General features: G+C 51.8%; 1 protein-coding gene across 5 annotated transcripts in view; it reads right to left on the bottom strand.

Annotated features, from left to right (window-relative positions):
• Positions 1-16495, bottom strand: part of PLEKHN1 (pleckstrin homology domain containing N1) — a 28395-nt gene extending 11900 nt beyond the window's left edge. For 3 of the 5 annotated variants that reach the window (XM_037380766.1, XM_037380767.1, XM_037380770.1), the window contains exons 1-5: positions 12864-14476; positions 6903-7049; positions 6444-6524; positions 4901-4988; positions 1399-1523 (exon numbers count right to left, since the gene is read on the bottom strand). In XM_037380766.1, coding sequence (XP_037236663.1) covers positions 1399-1523; positions 4901-4988; positions 6444-6524; positions 6903-7049; positions 12864-13214 — 792 coding nt within the window. In that variant the 5' untranslated portion in view covers positions 13215-14476. Of the gene's footprint in view, positions 1-1398; positions 1524-4900; positions 4989-6443; positions 6525-6902; positions 7050-12863; positions 14477-14617 lie in introns of those variants that run through there. The other 2 variants (XM_037380768.1, XM_037380769.1) reach the window with 2 other exon arrangements.
• Between the last annotated feature and the right edge of the window lie 394 nt (positions 16496-16889).

Genomic DNA, 16889 nt, shown 5'->3' with positions numbered 1-16889 from the left:
TCAAGTGTGGCAGAAACAGGAAAGAATAAATAAGTCTGTGCAGGAGCTAGTTTTCCAGCTGGGACTGAATAACCATACTTGGTACCTGGCATCACCGGTACATTGCCTTTCAAAGGGGATACCTCTGTTACAAGTTGGGAGGTGGAGACAGGGAGGGAAGTGAAACCCTCCAGAGACTGGAAGAGAAGACAGGTCTCTTGAATCTGGTCCTGTTTTCTAGGCCCCAGTCTTCTCCTCCAAATGTTTCGTAATCTCTGGGTAATTGCACAAGCAACCAGCTGTGTGAGAATTTCCCTGAACCAGACTCAAATCTCTGACCCTTTAGAAGGCTGTGGCAGTGGCATCTCTGGGTCGCAGGTCTACTTTCAGCACACACACCCTGCCAGCCCCTCTTGCAATTCCCTTGCAAAAGACTACATAAACGGCAAGCTCCAAAATTAGAAGCTGTGTGTGCATGCACACACAGCAGAAATGCAGCAGAAATGCGACAGAAATGCAGTAGGCTGCTGCCAGGTCTCAGCAGCACCGAGCACCTTTGGGGTTGCCATTCAGACTCAAATCTCACACTCACTCCGGTGCTGGCTGCACAGACCTAAGACCCTAAGGCCATCTGAGCACAAACACACGGTTCCTCCACTGACAGGGGAGTTCCCAAGCAATAACATGTCTGTCAAGTGTGGGTAATTAGCCTGTCTACCCATGGTTATCTTAGGGGTGGTAGAATAACTAAAGGAAGCAAGAGCTCTGAGGTGTGTTGCCTGGGGCCAGCTCTAGGCACTGACAAACTGGCAAGTGCCTCAGGTAGCAAGGAGCCGGGGCCACACGGAGGCCCTTGCCAGGCTGGTACGTGCTGCTGGCAGAGGGGCGTCGATTGCCACATGTCAGAAGGGCTGAAATACAGACCATGCACAGCCCTGGCAGCTGCTGGCAGTGGTGTGAGTGGCACCGAAACCCCTGTGCACCACGCCAGAGGGGCAGCTCCCTGACTGATGTGGTGAAGCACTCAAGCAGCTGGCCTGGAAAAAGGGGTTTAGGCCAGGAGTTAATCCCACACCTCCTTCTGACATTTTGAAAGAGCAGCAAGCACAGCAAGGAGCGTTTGGAAGTGGACCCAGAGCCCTTCTCCCTTTCCATCCCCAGGCCTCTGCTTAAGCTCTCCAGCCTGGAGGAGGTGCCCAGAGCCCCACGGGGCACTCAGGGTTCTGGATGAGGAAGGTGTTAGATGAGTGCCTAGAAATGTGGCAAAAACAGCTGAGAGAGGCTGGCTGCAGAGATCATCCCTCCCACTGAACACGGCAGGAGCAGTGCAGCATCCACCCAGCTGGCCCAGCTTCCCCAGTCCTTCAGCTCTGAGCCCACACCATGGGAAATGGCCGTGCACCATCCCAAGATACTAACCTGAGAGAGGCAGGGCAAGCCAAGGCTTCCTCCGTTTAGTTGGATCTGTTTCTCCAGGTGATAAAGCCACTGCTTCAGCTCTGACTCAGTAGGGCAAAACACGATAAGGGGATTCAGCAGAGGACCTAGGTATGCGAGACACCAGATGAGCGGAGCAGATAAGGGCACTGATTGCAGCATCAATAAGTAATCAGCTGGCTGTTATGCTTGGCATATCACACCACAGGCTGCCTGCGAGTGCACTGCTCTGTTGACATCATGCTCCAGTCCCTCCTGCTGCTGCCTGGAGCTGGTTGCCTCATATCGGGCTGCTGGGGAGCTCCCCGGCAGGGACTGCTCCACCACCTTCTTGCCACCTCCTCATGCAGCCACATCTAGCTCTGACCACCAGTCACTTTTCAGTCCAAAACCAGCCCCAGAACAAAAATCAAAGACAGTACAGAAGTCAAGCTTGAAATCAACAGACAGATTTCAGCTGTAAAAGTCCCCCCCCCAGTTTGTGAAAAGCATCTCCGCGGGCAGAGATTATCACAATGTGCTGCTGCAGACAGCCTAACTCAGTGCAAAAGTTTCCTGCTATTTCTTAGTTTCACTTTGGCACTCAATATGTAGAACACTGGTAGCTTTCTGACACTGTTTATTTATTGCTTTGCCAAATACAATCTGTGCCAGACAAGCTGAAGCTGCTCTCAGACATACTCTTTTAGGGAGGAAGAGCCCTGTATCTTGTTGATTTAATGTTTCTAGCTATCATTCACTTAGCAGCACAAGCAAAAAAGTCTCACAGCCTCTCTGCTACTCACTAAGACATAATCTAGTGACGTTAATAATAATTTCTGGCTGGCTGCAGAATGCATATTATAATTAATAATTTACTAGTGATCTCATATTAAACCATACTTGGTGCATGCTCAGTAAGATCTGGCTTTGCGGGACTCTGAAGTATTCAGATAAGCAAGCGCACTGGATAAGCATGATACTTTGCCCTTCTATGGAGTCTTTCATCCCATAATCCCTGCATTATTTATGAACATCACCTAATTAAGACTTTGAGATACCTCTGGCAGGAAATGCACTAATATGGACAGAGCAGAGGTGGGGAAACTGAGGTAGACACTCCCTGAGCGACTTCCCATAAGTCGCTCTGTTCACACCCATGACAGTAATTAGGTGTCCAGCATTACTGGGCATCCAAGTGCCTACGTACCATTGTGGCTCTGGAGTTCTCTTGTCTCCTCTTGCTTTGGTGTCCCTGTCTTTCCAATGGAGAGAAGTGATTCCCTACTTTGTAGAGTTACTAGGAGGGTATAAAGGTGCGAGCATTATCTAGATATTGTGGCAGCTCTGACTGCTCCTCTGGGCATCCAGGCCTTTATACAAACATCAGGAATTTGGCTGGTAGGGCATGACCCTTAACACTGCACTGCTTGCTCTGCCACCTCCTCTAAGGCCAGCCTCTCAGATGTATCCTGAGGGCTGTTTGCGCAGCCACATACAAACAGGGCCCCAAAGGAAGAGAAAATGAGAAAAGAAACTCCTGCCTAAGCCTGAAGCTTGGGATGTGCCTGACGCTTGTTCGAGGAGCTGCTGGGGAGGCTGCAAAGCAGAGCCTGGAAGGCTGCTGTTCTGTTTATTCAGTTGCTGCCATTTCCCTCAGCCCCAAGGGCACGTTTGTGGCACAGTCATGACACAGCCATGCTGAGCAACCTGTGCCAGCCCTCATGCTCTTTTCTTCTGCCCTGTCCTTCCTCTTTTCTTGCAAATGCTTCCAGAGGAGCACTGGAAGCAAGAAAGCCCTTTCCCGGAGCAGCAGCAGTTTATTCCCACCCAGATCTTTCTGTCTGGAGACACTACAGAGCTGCAACATTTGCGGGTGAGGCAAAGGTAACTCAAGGTGCTCCAGAACTTCATCAGCATCGGAAACTGTGCAAGAGATGGACCACAAAGCCAAGGTGACAGCCAGCCGCCATCCTCTCCACCATGCCAGCACACCAAGGGACAGCTCTGGATGCCGCCAGGCTTCATTCTCATGCACCACCTCCACACTCTCAGCGATCGTGCCAAGCATCGTCTGATGTACTGAACTACCCTAGAAAGCTCAGTTCATGGGGAACTACTGATGCCATGGGATTTTGCAAGAGAATGGATACGTGTCTTTTGTGGCTCAGAGTCATGAGACAAAAGACTTCCACCCTGACACTGTGTGGGGCCATGGACAAAGCTCTTATCCCCTCCGTGCCTTGATTTCTCACCCTCAGGCAGAAAAATAAAACTGCTCTACTGATCTCCTGGAAATCCTAAATATCACTACCTCCCTGGGTTTTTTGTGTCACTGCTTCCTGATATATACAGCACTCTCTGTCAGAAGGGCTTTGGTTTGTTCCATCCCTAAGCAGGACACAAACCCAACAAAGCTTGCAGCAATTTTCCACCCATCTGCACTCCTGCATGTTTTAATACAAGCAGAACAAGTCCACCCACCCCAGTGCAGATGCCCCTGGCAGGTTACGCCTGGGAGTGGTTTTCCTTCATTTTACAGACTCCCAAAAAGGGTTGGAGAGCCCTGCCTAGCACCGTGTAACAAGACCACAACTCAACAGTCTTTAAAATTAATGGATCATTTGTACTGGCTCCTTTTTATCATTTATGTGATTTTTTTTTTGATGGAGTGGCCATTGTATAACTTTAAACAGAGGACACCAGAGTACATAGTGGGCCTAGAACACATACAAGCTTTCTTGGCTCTGTACCATTACTGGGTTTTTTACTTGTTTCCATGTACTTCATGCTTTAACTACTGCTCCTAGGGGCTTGCAACTGCTGTAAGTCAGCAATGACTAAGCCCAAAGAAGCTCCAGCCACGCTCTGGACAGGTTGTTATCCCAGTTAAGACTTTTATAAAGCAAGATCACTCAGAGAAAAGTTTAAAAAGCTTGTGGAAGCAGGAGTGCTGGTGAGGGAAGAGTTGGGTCCTGATGGCACCAGCCTGGCATTACTGGTAGAGGCAACTCACCTCTGGGCACTGTTGCCCACCCTGTGTGCCTGAGCAGTGCCACACATCAACAGGGACAGCTGTACGCCTGCCTGCTCAGTCACTCCCTGGCCTCGGGGCTTATATGGCAATGAGAGGTGGGAGAAGGAGTTTTATTCCATTCCTTCATTCAGATGCGGTGCACAAAGAGCAAATGACTGGGCAGAGGTGGGAACTGTCACCATGTGTCCTTAGTACTAACCAGCTGGAGCACAGGACCATCCTTCCTCTGCGCTCCCTACCCAGCACCTTCCCTGCCTGCAGCCCTGGGCATCACTTCCACACATTTAGAAGCAGGGAAGCCTTGGAGGGAAAGATGCAAATGCTGGCAGGAAGAGCTTCAGCTCTCTGCAACCTCTTTCCACTATGTGGTTCTTCTCTGGGACTAGCTCAGAGCAGGACAAAGAGCAGAGACAGTCATGGTTCATATACTCTCTGTTCTCTGTTCAAAGCAAACAAAAAGGCACCAACCTGCAATGCGGAAAGCATGATCCTCCTGCCCAGTGCTCTTCCCATTCTCAATTTCACACACATTCAGCTCTTTTAAAGGCAGCAGTCCCTGCATAAGAACACACCATTATTTTGGGGGCAGCCCACAAGCAGGCTCTGTAATTAATGCCTCCTTGCCATAGGAGACTGGAAGTCCAGCCTTGGCACCGGCAGGCTGCTGTGGCTCACACTGTTAGACTGCAAAGTGTTATTCTGAGGGGAAGCATTTGGGACTTTGATCCAGCATACGGCCCAAAGGAAGCAGGTTCAGCAGCTCCCTGGGCTCCGTGGGGCTAGTACTGCAGCAATCCTCTGCCATGCTGGCAGGAACACTTTCTTTGTATTCCAAGTCTTTCAGTTTTAAGAGAAACCTCAGCAAAACAATGCTGGTTTAACACAAGAAAGCCAAAAGATGGAAATGACCATAAAGCAAAATTAAGCTGTCCTGTTTCTAAACTCCAGTTCTTCAGAGTCTCACTATAATGAGGCTCAGGAACAGATGACAAGTTTGTGCTCCCTGGCTTGGGCTTTCTAAACAACTGTAAAAGATCCTAATGGCTGTAATGTCTAGGGGCCAGTACTGGCACATTAACTCCTTTTTAATTCATCTAGAATTAATAAACTAAGGAGGTGTTTATAAAGTAGATGGGAGATTTTGTAATATTGTTTGCATTCTGACGTGTCTTTTCAGTTGAAGGCTGGCTTGCTGGATGGCTCGAGAGATTGTATTGGTATATTGCATTAGCCTCAACTCACCTAGAAGACAATAAATCATTTCTAAAAGGAACGGATTTTATGAACATCTACAAAACAGCCATGGTCAGTTTTAGTTACTCACTCATGTGGAGGGAGAGCAATTTCAGGGATTTTTGTTTATGTGTTTGTGATTCTTTGGCTGCATGTGCAAAACAGCCTATTGTTAGTAATTCACCAGCATCGTCAGGTTAAAAGACTGACAAACAGTTTGCCAAGATAGCTCCTCAAGCTTGCCCTCAGTTTTTTCTTTCCACCCTCTCCCACATGCCTCTTTCTCTGCCCTGCAGATGAAGAACTCCCCCTTGGTTCAGAAACCAAGGCCAAATCCGCCACTGGCACCAAGGCCAGTGGGATCTGGAGCAATAGGAGCTTTGACCCTTGCCAAGGCCCAGCTCCTGTGCTTGGCACTCTACACAAAGGTAAGTCCAGGTAGCCTAAATGCCTCCCATCCCTGGTCCTGCCTGCCAGACCTGCACAAGCCCCTATTCCACCTCTGTGGGCCCTTTATCTCTGCCCACAGAGAAGGCCAGGGACCCAGGTGAAACTGAGCTTGTTTGGGTACAGCCCTTAGGAGGAAACCCTCTCTTCCCCCAGGAGCTCGGCATCCACAGCAATGGACTGGCTGAGATCACTTAGAGGAGGCCAGTGGAAGCCCCAGCAGTTGAGCGAGCCTCCTGCTCTGTCCCATCCTGTCTGCCCAGTGACCCCAGCTTGGCCATACCGCCCGACTCCCCAGTGCTTGCCCCAGCGTGACTGGGAGATGCCCTACCTGGTAGGTGAGTCCGCTGGAGCCCACAGACTGGAAGTACAGGTAAGACTGGAACAGCTCCAAGAAGCAGTCATTCACCTCCTGCAGAAAAGACACATTTTGGGTTTATCTCTGGATGCCTTCCTCCTCCAAGCTCCCCTCTGCATCTCAGACTGATCTGTGCTCAGAAAAGCCAGCAGTCGCTTATCCAAAGGCCATCACCGCATCTCTGCTGGTGGATCTGCTGCCGCCGCAGTAGCTGAGCACAGAAGCACGGCCCAGGTCCCCAGTGGGATGGGAGCCAGTGGGTGCTCCCGGTACCCATGCATCATGTGGCAACAGAAGTCCCTGGGCCACGCAGCAGCCCAAAGAAGTCTCCATGAGTAACATTTCCTAGAACTACACTTTTTACTTCCCAGTCCTACAGGATCATTCTGTGCCTGGGAAGAGAAATGCCCACAGACAGGTGCCACAGCTTACCTGGCAGTGCTGGAACTTAAACTTGACCTTGGAGTAATAGATCATTTTGCCCATATTCCTGACAACCGTTTTCCTTCGTCCCTTCTTGAACAGGCTGGGGAACCTCTGGTCCAAGTTTTCTTTCTGGTTTTCCTGGTTCTGAATATTCTGTACCAAGGATTCAGGAAAAACAAATCAAAGCTGGTGAGAGGTGGGGGCCTGATGTCTGGAAGAGACTTTCCCAGAACATCTTCCCTGAAGGGCTTGCTCAGAAAGGCAGGCACCCAGGCCAAGATGTTTGTTGTTGGGTCTCCATGCCAGCATGGAGTGAGGGTTCAGTTACTGCTGGGAAGATGTGGGAAAGGGTGTGTGTGTGCTGAAGCACATCCTACATGTAGGGTGTCCCAGCTCCACGGACAACCTCCTGCCATCTGCACCAGATTAACTGGAACAAGGACTGATCAGGGCTAAGCAAACACAGCTTGCCTTCTGCTGGGGTTAGTGGAAATGTTTTCTTTGCACTAGTTCCACCTGGATTCCTCAGCTCTCCCATCTGCTCAGATTCCTCCATTTCTCCAGGTGGACTCTGTTGTTTCAGGTGCCCAGACAATTTTGAAGCAGAGTCCCACAGCCATAAAAGCATGGTGCCGAGTCCTGAAGCTGCTCGTTGTCAGTGCAAAAAGCTAAGGGAAGTCAGCAAGCACTGCCAGAGAGCAAGGGCTGACATGAGGGAGACAGCACTCAGGACTAGGGGGTTCCCTTATTTCCTGCATTCTGGTTATATGGAAATTCTTCCTTCCGCAGAATGGCACAAACGCACACCCCTGCAGCACTCTGCTGCTCACAGCCCGGAGATGCCAGATACTGTACCAGTCCCAGGCGTGAGCAGCTCTCCCTGCAGTTTCCCAGAGAAAAACATTTTTATCTCTGGGGGTTGGTCGATTTCCTTGGGAGAAGGGACAGGCTGTATCCCAGTGAGACCACAGACACCACTGATTCCCCCCACATCTACACTCCACTTGCAAATCCGAGTCTTAAATGCCAGCTTTGTTAGACATGTCGCAGACTCTGGGTATTCCTTCCCAAGGAAAAGAGAAAGGTCGGTGGGAGATGCAAGGTTTGCCCTGCTGCTCTGTCAGCTGTGAGCCCACCTTGGCGGACCCCACCCCGAGCACTGGCAGCTGTGTTTCCTGGGGATACTGCCAGCGAAGGCATGGCTGTGCCGGAGCTGGGAGGCCGGGTATAGAGGTGGCATGTGGCTCCCTGTGTCTCATACGCTTCTGTTCAAACAGCATTTCCAGGAATGAGCAGGGAGAGGGCTGCCGGGGCTCAGCAGGGATCAAGTGACAGCCAGGGGCTTCCAGCAGCTAGTGCTTCCCCGCTACCCAACCTGTCTGGCTGGCGTGTGCCCGCTCCTTGCACACCATGCCAAGGAGACAGCTGCCTAAGCCCCGTGATAAATGAAGAGCCAGCAGAGCTACCCAGATCTGTCCTGCTGGGCCCTCTGTGACTCACCCCTCTGGCATGAGATTAACCCCTCTCATAACCGTGCCAGGGACATGGGCAGCACTCAGGCCAGAGCAGAGCTGCTGAACTGGTAACAGGAGCCTCGTACCGTTAGGACCCTTCCACCTGCAAAGCTTGGGGTTCCTGCCAGGGTCCCCCTGAAATTAGGTAATTATTAAATAAGATAGTAATATCTAATTTAGATTACATATTAGGAAGGAATTCTTCCCTGTGAGGGTGGCAAGGTGCTGGCAGAGGCTGCCCAGAGCAGCTGTGGGTGCCCCATCCCTGGCAGGGCTCAAGGCCAGGCTGGACGGGGCTGGGAGCCACCAGGGCTGGGGGAAGTTGTCCCTGCCCATGGCAGGGGGCTTGGACTAGATGGTCTTTAAGGTCCCTTCCAAACCAAACTATTCTGTTATTCTAACTCTCTTTAGGACACAAGTTAACCCCTTCTCTGCTCAAAGTCTTCTTCCAACTTTTCCAGCCGGCTCCATGCAGTACCCATGAACACATACCCAGGTCCTCCCTAGAGGTGGGAGCCTGCTGGCTGCCAATTAATCGTCTCACTGAGAGGCAATTAAGCATAGGAAAAGATTACATCTGTGCTACAAGCTGCTGTCAGAACAAAGAGCAACTGATCACCTGACAGCTGTGGCAGCAATAACAAAACACTGCTTGGATAAGGGCAGCAACCAGCAACAGGGAGGGGGGAGAGGATAAAGTAATGAAATTACAGTCACAGTGGTAAGAGGCAACACCAGCTACCAGCTGCCTAAGCAATGCTGCTGCCTGGAATAGGGCAGCCAAGTTTCCCAGGAGTAAGGCCCCAGGAAGCAAAAGCAACCTGGGAGCTGGGAATCCAGCAGTAGCTTTGGCGAAGAGCTCAGCCAACCTGTCAGCTTCCACTGGGATCCTCCTGTGGTCAAGAGGGAAAGGGAGAGCTTCCACTGCCACTGTCCATGTGGTACGTCCATGTGGTGAATGGGATACCTCCCTCTCCCAAACAAGCATCTAGCATCCCCAGCTTGCAAGGGTTTGCAGCAAGACTGAGAAGACAGCTGCATTTAGTGGCTAAGCATGGGGGCATCTCCAAGACCATGGACAGGATGGAATCACATCACTGAAATCTCCTTGCTGCCCTTTCAGCTGCCCTGCCCGCCCATGCCACACCAGTCTCTCAAGCCCCAGCAGTCTTTATCACTCATGATCAAGTATTATGGTTTCGCAGGAGGAAACGGGGCTGTTCAGGTCATTTTCTGTTGTTTTGTTTGGGTATTTTTACCAAGCAGGTCTCCCTTGGGTCTTTTTCTAGCAATTTTACGTCCTTCACTGGAGTGCCACTGTTAAAGGCCAAATAAATACAACTTTGCCTATGTGCGAGGGGAACTGCCCTCGCCACTTTCCACAGGTTCCTGCCCACACTGAGGAGCAGCAGCAGGGAGCTGGACATCATTAAATCCAGCAGCAGGGAGCTGGACATCATTAAATCCAGCAGCTAGCACAAGCCCTTGGCAAAAGCAAGCGCAGCCTGTTTGTGCTGCAGCAGGGGCAGCAGTGACGCCCACCTTCTACCCGCCGCTTTTCTCCAACACTGTCCAGGATAGGCACAACCACAATCCCCATTTTTCCTGCTGAGGAGCTGAAGCTCAGGGCCGGGCTGTGACTTGGCCTGCCCGTGAGCCAGGGTGGCAGCCTGGTTCCCAGGCAGCATGCAGCAGTGGCATGGCCAAGTGGGCTGGCGGGTGGCATGGGCAGGCAAAGTGGCCACAGCTGCCACCTCCAGTTCTGGGGTTTCCTCTGTGAGGCCACTTACACTGGATGGCATGGAGGTGGCATCAGACACCATCCTGCCCTGGCCACAGAAGGAGCCCGGGGGACAGGGCACGAGCTCATCTGTTTTGTCCATCTGCAGGTTCTATGGTTTCTTTGTCCCCCACCTGGAGAAGCAGGCTGCCTTGCGCTGGCTCAGGCTTTCTCACTAAGAACAAAAACGCTTTGTAAGATTGACGGTGCTTCCCATAAACTCCTGATCACCTGCTTAGGTACAACAGTAATTTCCCAGGATGTGGAGGACTTGCCTAAACCCAGGCTCTGGAGAAAACAGCTCCTGCTGAATCTCAGCTGTCTCTGGGCTTAGATCCACAAGTGCATCCCTGCCCTCCCTGAGACAGGTTTATAGCCACCAGCACAGCCTGCACCTGGCCATCCCTCAAAAAGCGGGACTGGGAACCCCATGATGTCCTGTGAGGGCTGGGGAGCAGAGCTGTCACAGCCTCCTCCGCAAGCATCACTTACCTCCCTGGCCCATGCACTCCCTGAAACTGCGGGGATGCCTCTGCGTGCAGCCAAAATTAAAGTGAACTAGCATTTACCATCCCTCTGAAATCCTCCCCAGCCAGCTGTTTGCTCCCCTGGCTGGGCTGGGCTGGTGGCAAGCACTCTCCTGCCCCAGCCCCATGCTGATTAGCACTGTTTCTGTTAGCTCAGCTATCTTGTGCTGGGTTTGAGGCAGCACAGATCATTGGAAACCTGATTTCTCTCAGGGTTTGGCAAAGCAGTGGTTCTCTGGCAGTGCAAGTGCCCTGAGACTTTCTTTCCCTCTCTCCTTCTGTCTTGGATGCCTCATCCTACAGGTAGAGCAAGTTAATAATTAACCTTGCCCCAGCCCCTGCAGACCCCAGTGACTCCCAGCTGAATCACTAACCCTGGCAGCAGGAAGAGCTCAGCCTTGCAAGGCTGGTGCCCTGGGGCTCCAAAAGCTGCTGTTTAATGATAAAAGCAGCAAATGAGAAGCACCACTCTCCAGCACATCCTTCCCCCTCACTTTTGCTTAGGCTTCCCAGAAAGGCACAACTGGCAAGTGTGGGAAACAGGGCAGAAGGGTGGTGGGAGAAAAGGTGCTGGCTTTGTGTGCCGGCTGCCCATGGCAGGGTCCAGAGGGGGCCTGGTTTCCAGCAATGTCACTTGCCCCAGTCCCAAACTGCCTGCCACAGCCAGAGATTTGGTGACACCATCTCCTCTGAAACTCCATCAGAAGAGTCCTGTGCTGGCAGCTGCTCTCTAACCTGGCCCTCTCAGAAGTGTTTCTCTTGAAAAGACAGGAGTGGGAAAGGGACTAAGCCAAGGCTTTCTCCGGGCCACACAAGAAGCTTGTGGCTGAGCAGAGAGTTTGGATCCCATCTGCCCCAGGTGAGGGTAACATCTAAACAAGTGCTCCACCCTTCCCTGAAGGGATCCCACACTCTCTTGCGCTCCTGAACAAATAATCAAATAATCTTGGTGACCTTCGCTCTGTCAGCTTGCAGGATTCATTTTCCAGGATCCACTAACATGACAGCTCCCCCTGCTAGAGTCCAGGATCTGACTGGGACCTGGTGCTGCCCAACCTTCTGGATGCCAGCTGAGTCCCACAGGGAACCATGCCCGCTACTCTCATTCACAAATAACAGGCAGGACTGTGAAACAGTCCCCGCTCTGCTGCGCTTCCCACCTGTACAGTTCAGGACATGTTCCCCAAGAAAGAGGGTGGCACTCACCCATGGCCCCCTCACAAGCCAGCAGTAGGGTCCCAGTCCTGCTCCCTTCTCAGGCTCACACGAGGAAAGGGCCAGCCTGCTTGTGGGGAGCAGATGTTTGAATCTCTGCAGCAACCCAAATTACGTGAGCAGGGCTGCTCAGAACTGGGTCCTCCAGTACACCAAGCACACCTAGTCAGGAGCTTGAAACCCAAGAGATAATGTCCTGCTGCTGACCTCTGTCAAGCTGTGAGTCCCTGCCTCAGTTTCCCCTTCCTCCACATCCACACAGCCTATCTGCCATGCAGTGGGGGAGATGCACACACAGTACAGACCAACAGGTCCCAAAGCCTGCTCCACAGCCTTGGCCCACCCAAAGGGACCGAGCAAACATAGCGGAGTTCATAGTTTCATCTCTCCTTTCCCTGAGCAGTGCTGGGAAACAGGCCATATGGCCACAAGGCTGGTACGTGCCTGGGATGGACCTGCACTTCCTGATTACCTTCCCAGGGCTTATTGCTAATACGCTGCCGGCTCCGTCTCATTCCAGCGTGGGAATGAATCATCCTACTTTTGAATGCTCACTCTAATTTTCCCTTCCTTCACAGGCTACCCAGAAACAAAAGAACCAAGAGCAAAGGGGTGTGTGATATTCCCACCGTGCTGCCGACTTCGCTCTCAGCGCAAGCCTCCCACCCTGTCACACATTGTGGCTGATGGCAGGTCCCCCCAACACCTGCATGGGGACCCTGAAGCAGCCAGCTCTGCTGCTGTGAAGGGCACAGGGCTCACCCCTTCCTGGGCTGCAGAGATGACCTCCATCTCTTTGAGACAGACCTGTTGCTGCCCCCAGATCCAGATCCAGACCCATCATCCCTCTTATGCACAGCGCTGTCCTTGAGGTTGATGGGAATAATCTCTGGGAGCAGTGGGGAAGGGGTTTGGATGTGTTTGTACTTGCCTTTCCTGGGATATACTGCAGGATTTTGTCTGTGGTCATCTCTCTCTCCCGTCCTCCTTCTAAACCAAAAAAGCTGGGCATTTTTTTCTTGCCATTTTGCCTACAGAGGGGAGAAAAAAAACCAAAGCACACATGCAAACACAGATCTAGGCTGATGCATAGTGATTTCTGCTCAGAAATAAGGAAGCCAGAAAGCGAAGCAAGCAATTTGTCACAGGCTTTCCAACCATTCCCAGCCCAGCAAAAGGCTGATGAACAGCCTGGGAGAATTGTAATGGGGTTTGTGCTGCACTTGGTGTTTCTTTGCTTTTTTACATGTCCTTGCATAACAAAACGATCAGCTAGGCTCATCTGTGTCTCCAAATCAGCAGAAGGACCAGATGTTCCATTGCAAAATGCAAAGACCGAATCCAGTCCTGACAACTATTCCAAAGCCCCTAGACTGGAGATGCATACATATACATACACCAACATACACTCACAAAAAGGTTTTGTTTCTATCTTTGTGGTTTTCATTTCTCTTTCCTTCCACTCCCAGCAAGGCCCCCCGCTTCTCCTTGCATGCACACCACTAACAAGCAGTTACCGATGCCATTTAAGAAGCACTGGGACTGCTTTGTTGGGACTTCTCAGCAGTTGCGCTCTCTTTCAACCAGATTGCAGTGTTTAGTTGAGCAGAAACTAGGCTTATCTGTAAGGAGAGCTGTGAGTGTGGGAAGCCGGGGGTCAGTGGGGACAGGAGGTGCTCTGGGGCTTGGTTGCTCCACTACAGCTACCTGATTTCAGCCCTCCAGGGTCAAAATTCCCCAGCTGATCCCCTCTCTTTTACCCCACAGTACCTCCACAGACTCCTACAGGTTTGCTCCCAATTTACAGCAGTACAGGAGACCCTTTCTTGATTAGAAAGCCTAGCAGAGTTCATGGGATTTGTCTCAAAGCCCAGCCCATATGCTGAGCCCGTTGTAGATGGGGCAGGCAGGTTCATGAGGAATCACCCTGGTTCTGGCAGAGCTCCCTTCCAGCCCGGAGCACTCAGGATGGGGAAGGGCTCTGCTTCACCTGTGCTTCGGCACCAGCAGCAGTGTTGTGACTGCGTGAATGGGAGCGTGGGCAGTGGGAAAGGCAGTGTGCAGGGAAGTGTGTGCTGCGCTCGCTGGTGGGCTCTATTTTGGAACAGCCATCCACCACTGTGGTACCCGAACGCTGCCCTGGCCAGCCCAGCTCCAAAATCCCCAGAGGATTTCACGGACATTTTCTGTTCTGTCTCCATTCAGGGCTGCAAACGCAGGTCAAATCGTACGGGCAGGGTGGCGGGGTTTGGGGCTTTCTAAAGTAAGAAGCGTGTGAATGTGGGTTTTTCACAGCACTGCAACTCTGGCATCGTGAATAAACTCCCAAGTGAATACAAGGAGCGTCAGGCATTCTGCACCTTGCCCTGCCTGTTGCATAGAGGGGAGTTTTAATTTGCAAAACGAAATTAAATAAATCGCGTTTCTCCTGGGGGCAGCGCCGCTGAGCTAGGCTGCCGGCAGAGCCCTAGAATTCCCTCCCGGGCCCTTGTGGCGAGCTGGTGGCGTTTGGCGCTGCCCAGCACCCTGCGAAACCCCGCAAAAGCCCCGTTCCGCTGAGCCCGTGCGTGGCTGGCGGCCCGCGGCGCGGGGGCAGCCGCCCGGCCGGGGCTGCGCGGGGGGTAGCGGCGGCGGGGGGGGGGCAGCACGCCGGCGGCGGCCCCAGGCAGAAGCGAGGGTACTCACTCTTTCTTCAGCGAGGGCTTCCTTCTGAACGAGCCCCGGAGCCTCGCCGGCGCCTCGGGGACACAGGTGATGTTCCCCATGCCGGCAGCGAGCGCAGCTGCCCCGGCGCGGCGCCGTGCGGTGCGGGTGTCCCGCGGGCGCTCCCCTTCCGCCGGGTGTCTCGGGCGGGTGTGGGTGGGCCCCGCTCCCGGCCGGGCGGCCCCGCTCCTGCCCCGGCCCCCGCCCCCGCCCCGCTCGGGGCTGGCGGCTGGGAGGGGCGAGCCAGGTGAGCGGCAGCGGCCGCGGCCCCCGGGGGAGGGCAGGCAGGGCAGGCAGGGCAGGCAGCAGCCTGTGCCCGGGGGCGCGCTGGCATCCCCGTGGGGTCCGCGTCGCCTGGCAGGAGGGGTCCCGCGACCCCCGGAGGAGGGCAGGCAGGGCAGGCGAAGCAGGGCGGGCAGGCAGAGCGGGGGCAGCAACTTCTGCCCGGGAGCGCGGTGGCATCCCCGCGGCGGGCTGGGCTGCCTGGCAGGAGGGGTCCTGGCCCCCTCCCCAGAGCCTCCCCCTTTACCTGCTCCCCTCTCCCCTCCCTAGAAGCGTTTTGAATTTGGGGATCTCTCGATTAACAAAAGGGTGCCCTCAAGGTGGGCGAATCCGGTCTTCGACCTCATTTTCCCTGTGAAGAGGAATTAACCACAGAATTAAAACCCCAGCAGTGCTTAGATGCAGCAAGCGAGCACAGCACGTTAACGTTGCTTACCAGCAAACAGGACGAAGCTGAGGCCCCTAATAAGTGCATCTGGAGCGTTTTTCCAAAAGGAAATCGATCACTGTTCAGCTCAGCCAGAAGAATAAAGGATGCAGAAAGATAGTATCGGTGATTATTTAAGCATTCTCCGAGGTGTTTAACAGGCTGCACTCAAAACAGTTGTTTTAGTTAAAAAGAACCAACCTGGATTGAAGGTGAAATGAAATGCACGGTATAAAAATGTAACAAATAAAGCTAGTATAAATAGAAATGTAGGAATTATGGAAAATTGAGAAAGGAAACAAAGACCAAAAGGAGATGTGTATGACCAGTAAAACTAAAGGGACATCTATAGAAGAAGTGCTTTAAAAGGAGGCAAACCAGAGATTCCTGCCCATAGTAGGAGTCCCTTACTGCATGGAAATAGTAACAGTGAGCGGTTAATGTAAAAAGTAAATACAAAAGGTAGATGCAGAATAAATATTTCAGTTCTGTGGACTGAAAAAAACAAGCAGTACAGTCATAGGAAATAACAAAACCCTTTTCAGTCCACAGAACTGCTGGTGGCTGTTAAAAAGTAAACACAAAACTTAGATGCTGTGGATTGGAAGGTCTAGAGAATTAATATTAAATAGTTTTAGGAGACCTGAACAACAAAGGTCTTGGATTACTGCTGTTTATTTCCAGTAAGTCTTGCAGGACCATGGAATTTGTGGAGAAACTGCAAATATTAATGGGAACACCAGTATTTCAATGGGTAAAGAAGATTGTCCCGGTCATTGTGGGTTTGTCAGTTGACACTGGTTCCTAGGAAAATGATGTAACAGCTGTTAGGGGGTTCGATTAACTTTAAGAATTAAAGGAGAAGAATATAATTAATACAAATCAGCTTGGGGTTATGGACATCAGATTTTGTCAAACTAATTTAATTGCAACCACATTTGAAAAAAACCACAGATTTAGATAATATAAACAGAAATGCTGATCTAAGAAATTACATGTGATGTGACACATCTATGCAACTTTCCAGTAAAATTCTGAAACACTACAAAGACTTAAGATCCACAAACCTATTGTGGGCTGGCCAGCCAGGGAGAGTCAATAGCAACTGGGAGCAGGGACTGTTCTCTGGGAAGAGGCATTTCTGCTGGTTGCTCCAGGGACCAGGTTTTGACTCCAGACTGCTTCATCTTGCTATGGCAGTAGAGAGGCTACAAGGATGCAGTGAGGTGGGTAGCGCCTGCAATGGGAACAGACCTGCAACAACCAGCTGGCAAAGAGATAACAAGAAGAGTTGCAGAGAAAGTGGCGCTAGACAAGTTGAACCTAGGAACAAGGAGGCATTTTTAACAGGAAAGGTTATTTCTTACTGGAACCACCTCCAGAGGACTGCAATGGCTTCTTCAACAAGGGATTTTAAAAACACTTGTTATCCTAGAAAATCTGTTTGAATCAAACTGGGATTTGCTATGTGAGGTCTTATGGGCGTACTGGATGTGTTAGACTCTATTTGCATCTGCCTTGTCTTGGAAGTGAAGTTACCCTGCA

This window comes from Falco rusticolus, chromosome 3 (assembly GCF_015220075.1).
Source record: "Falco rusticolus isolate bFalRus1 chromosome 3, bFalRus1.pri, whole genome shotgun sequence".
In the NCBI taxonomy this organism is placed as follows: Eukaryota; Metazoa; Chordata; class Aves; order Falconiformes; family Falconidae; genus Falco; species Falco rusticolus.
The sequence above is the reverse complement of the archived record's forward strand: the minus strand, read 5'-3'. Positions and strand labels throughout refer to the sequence as shown.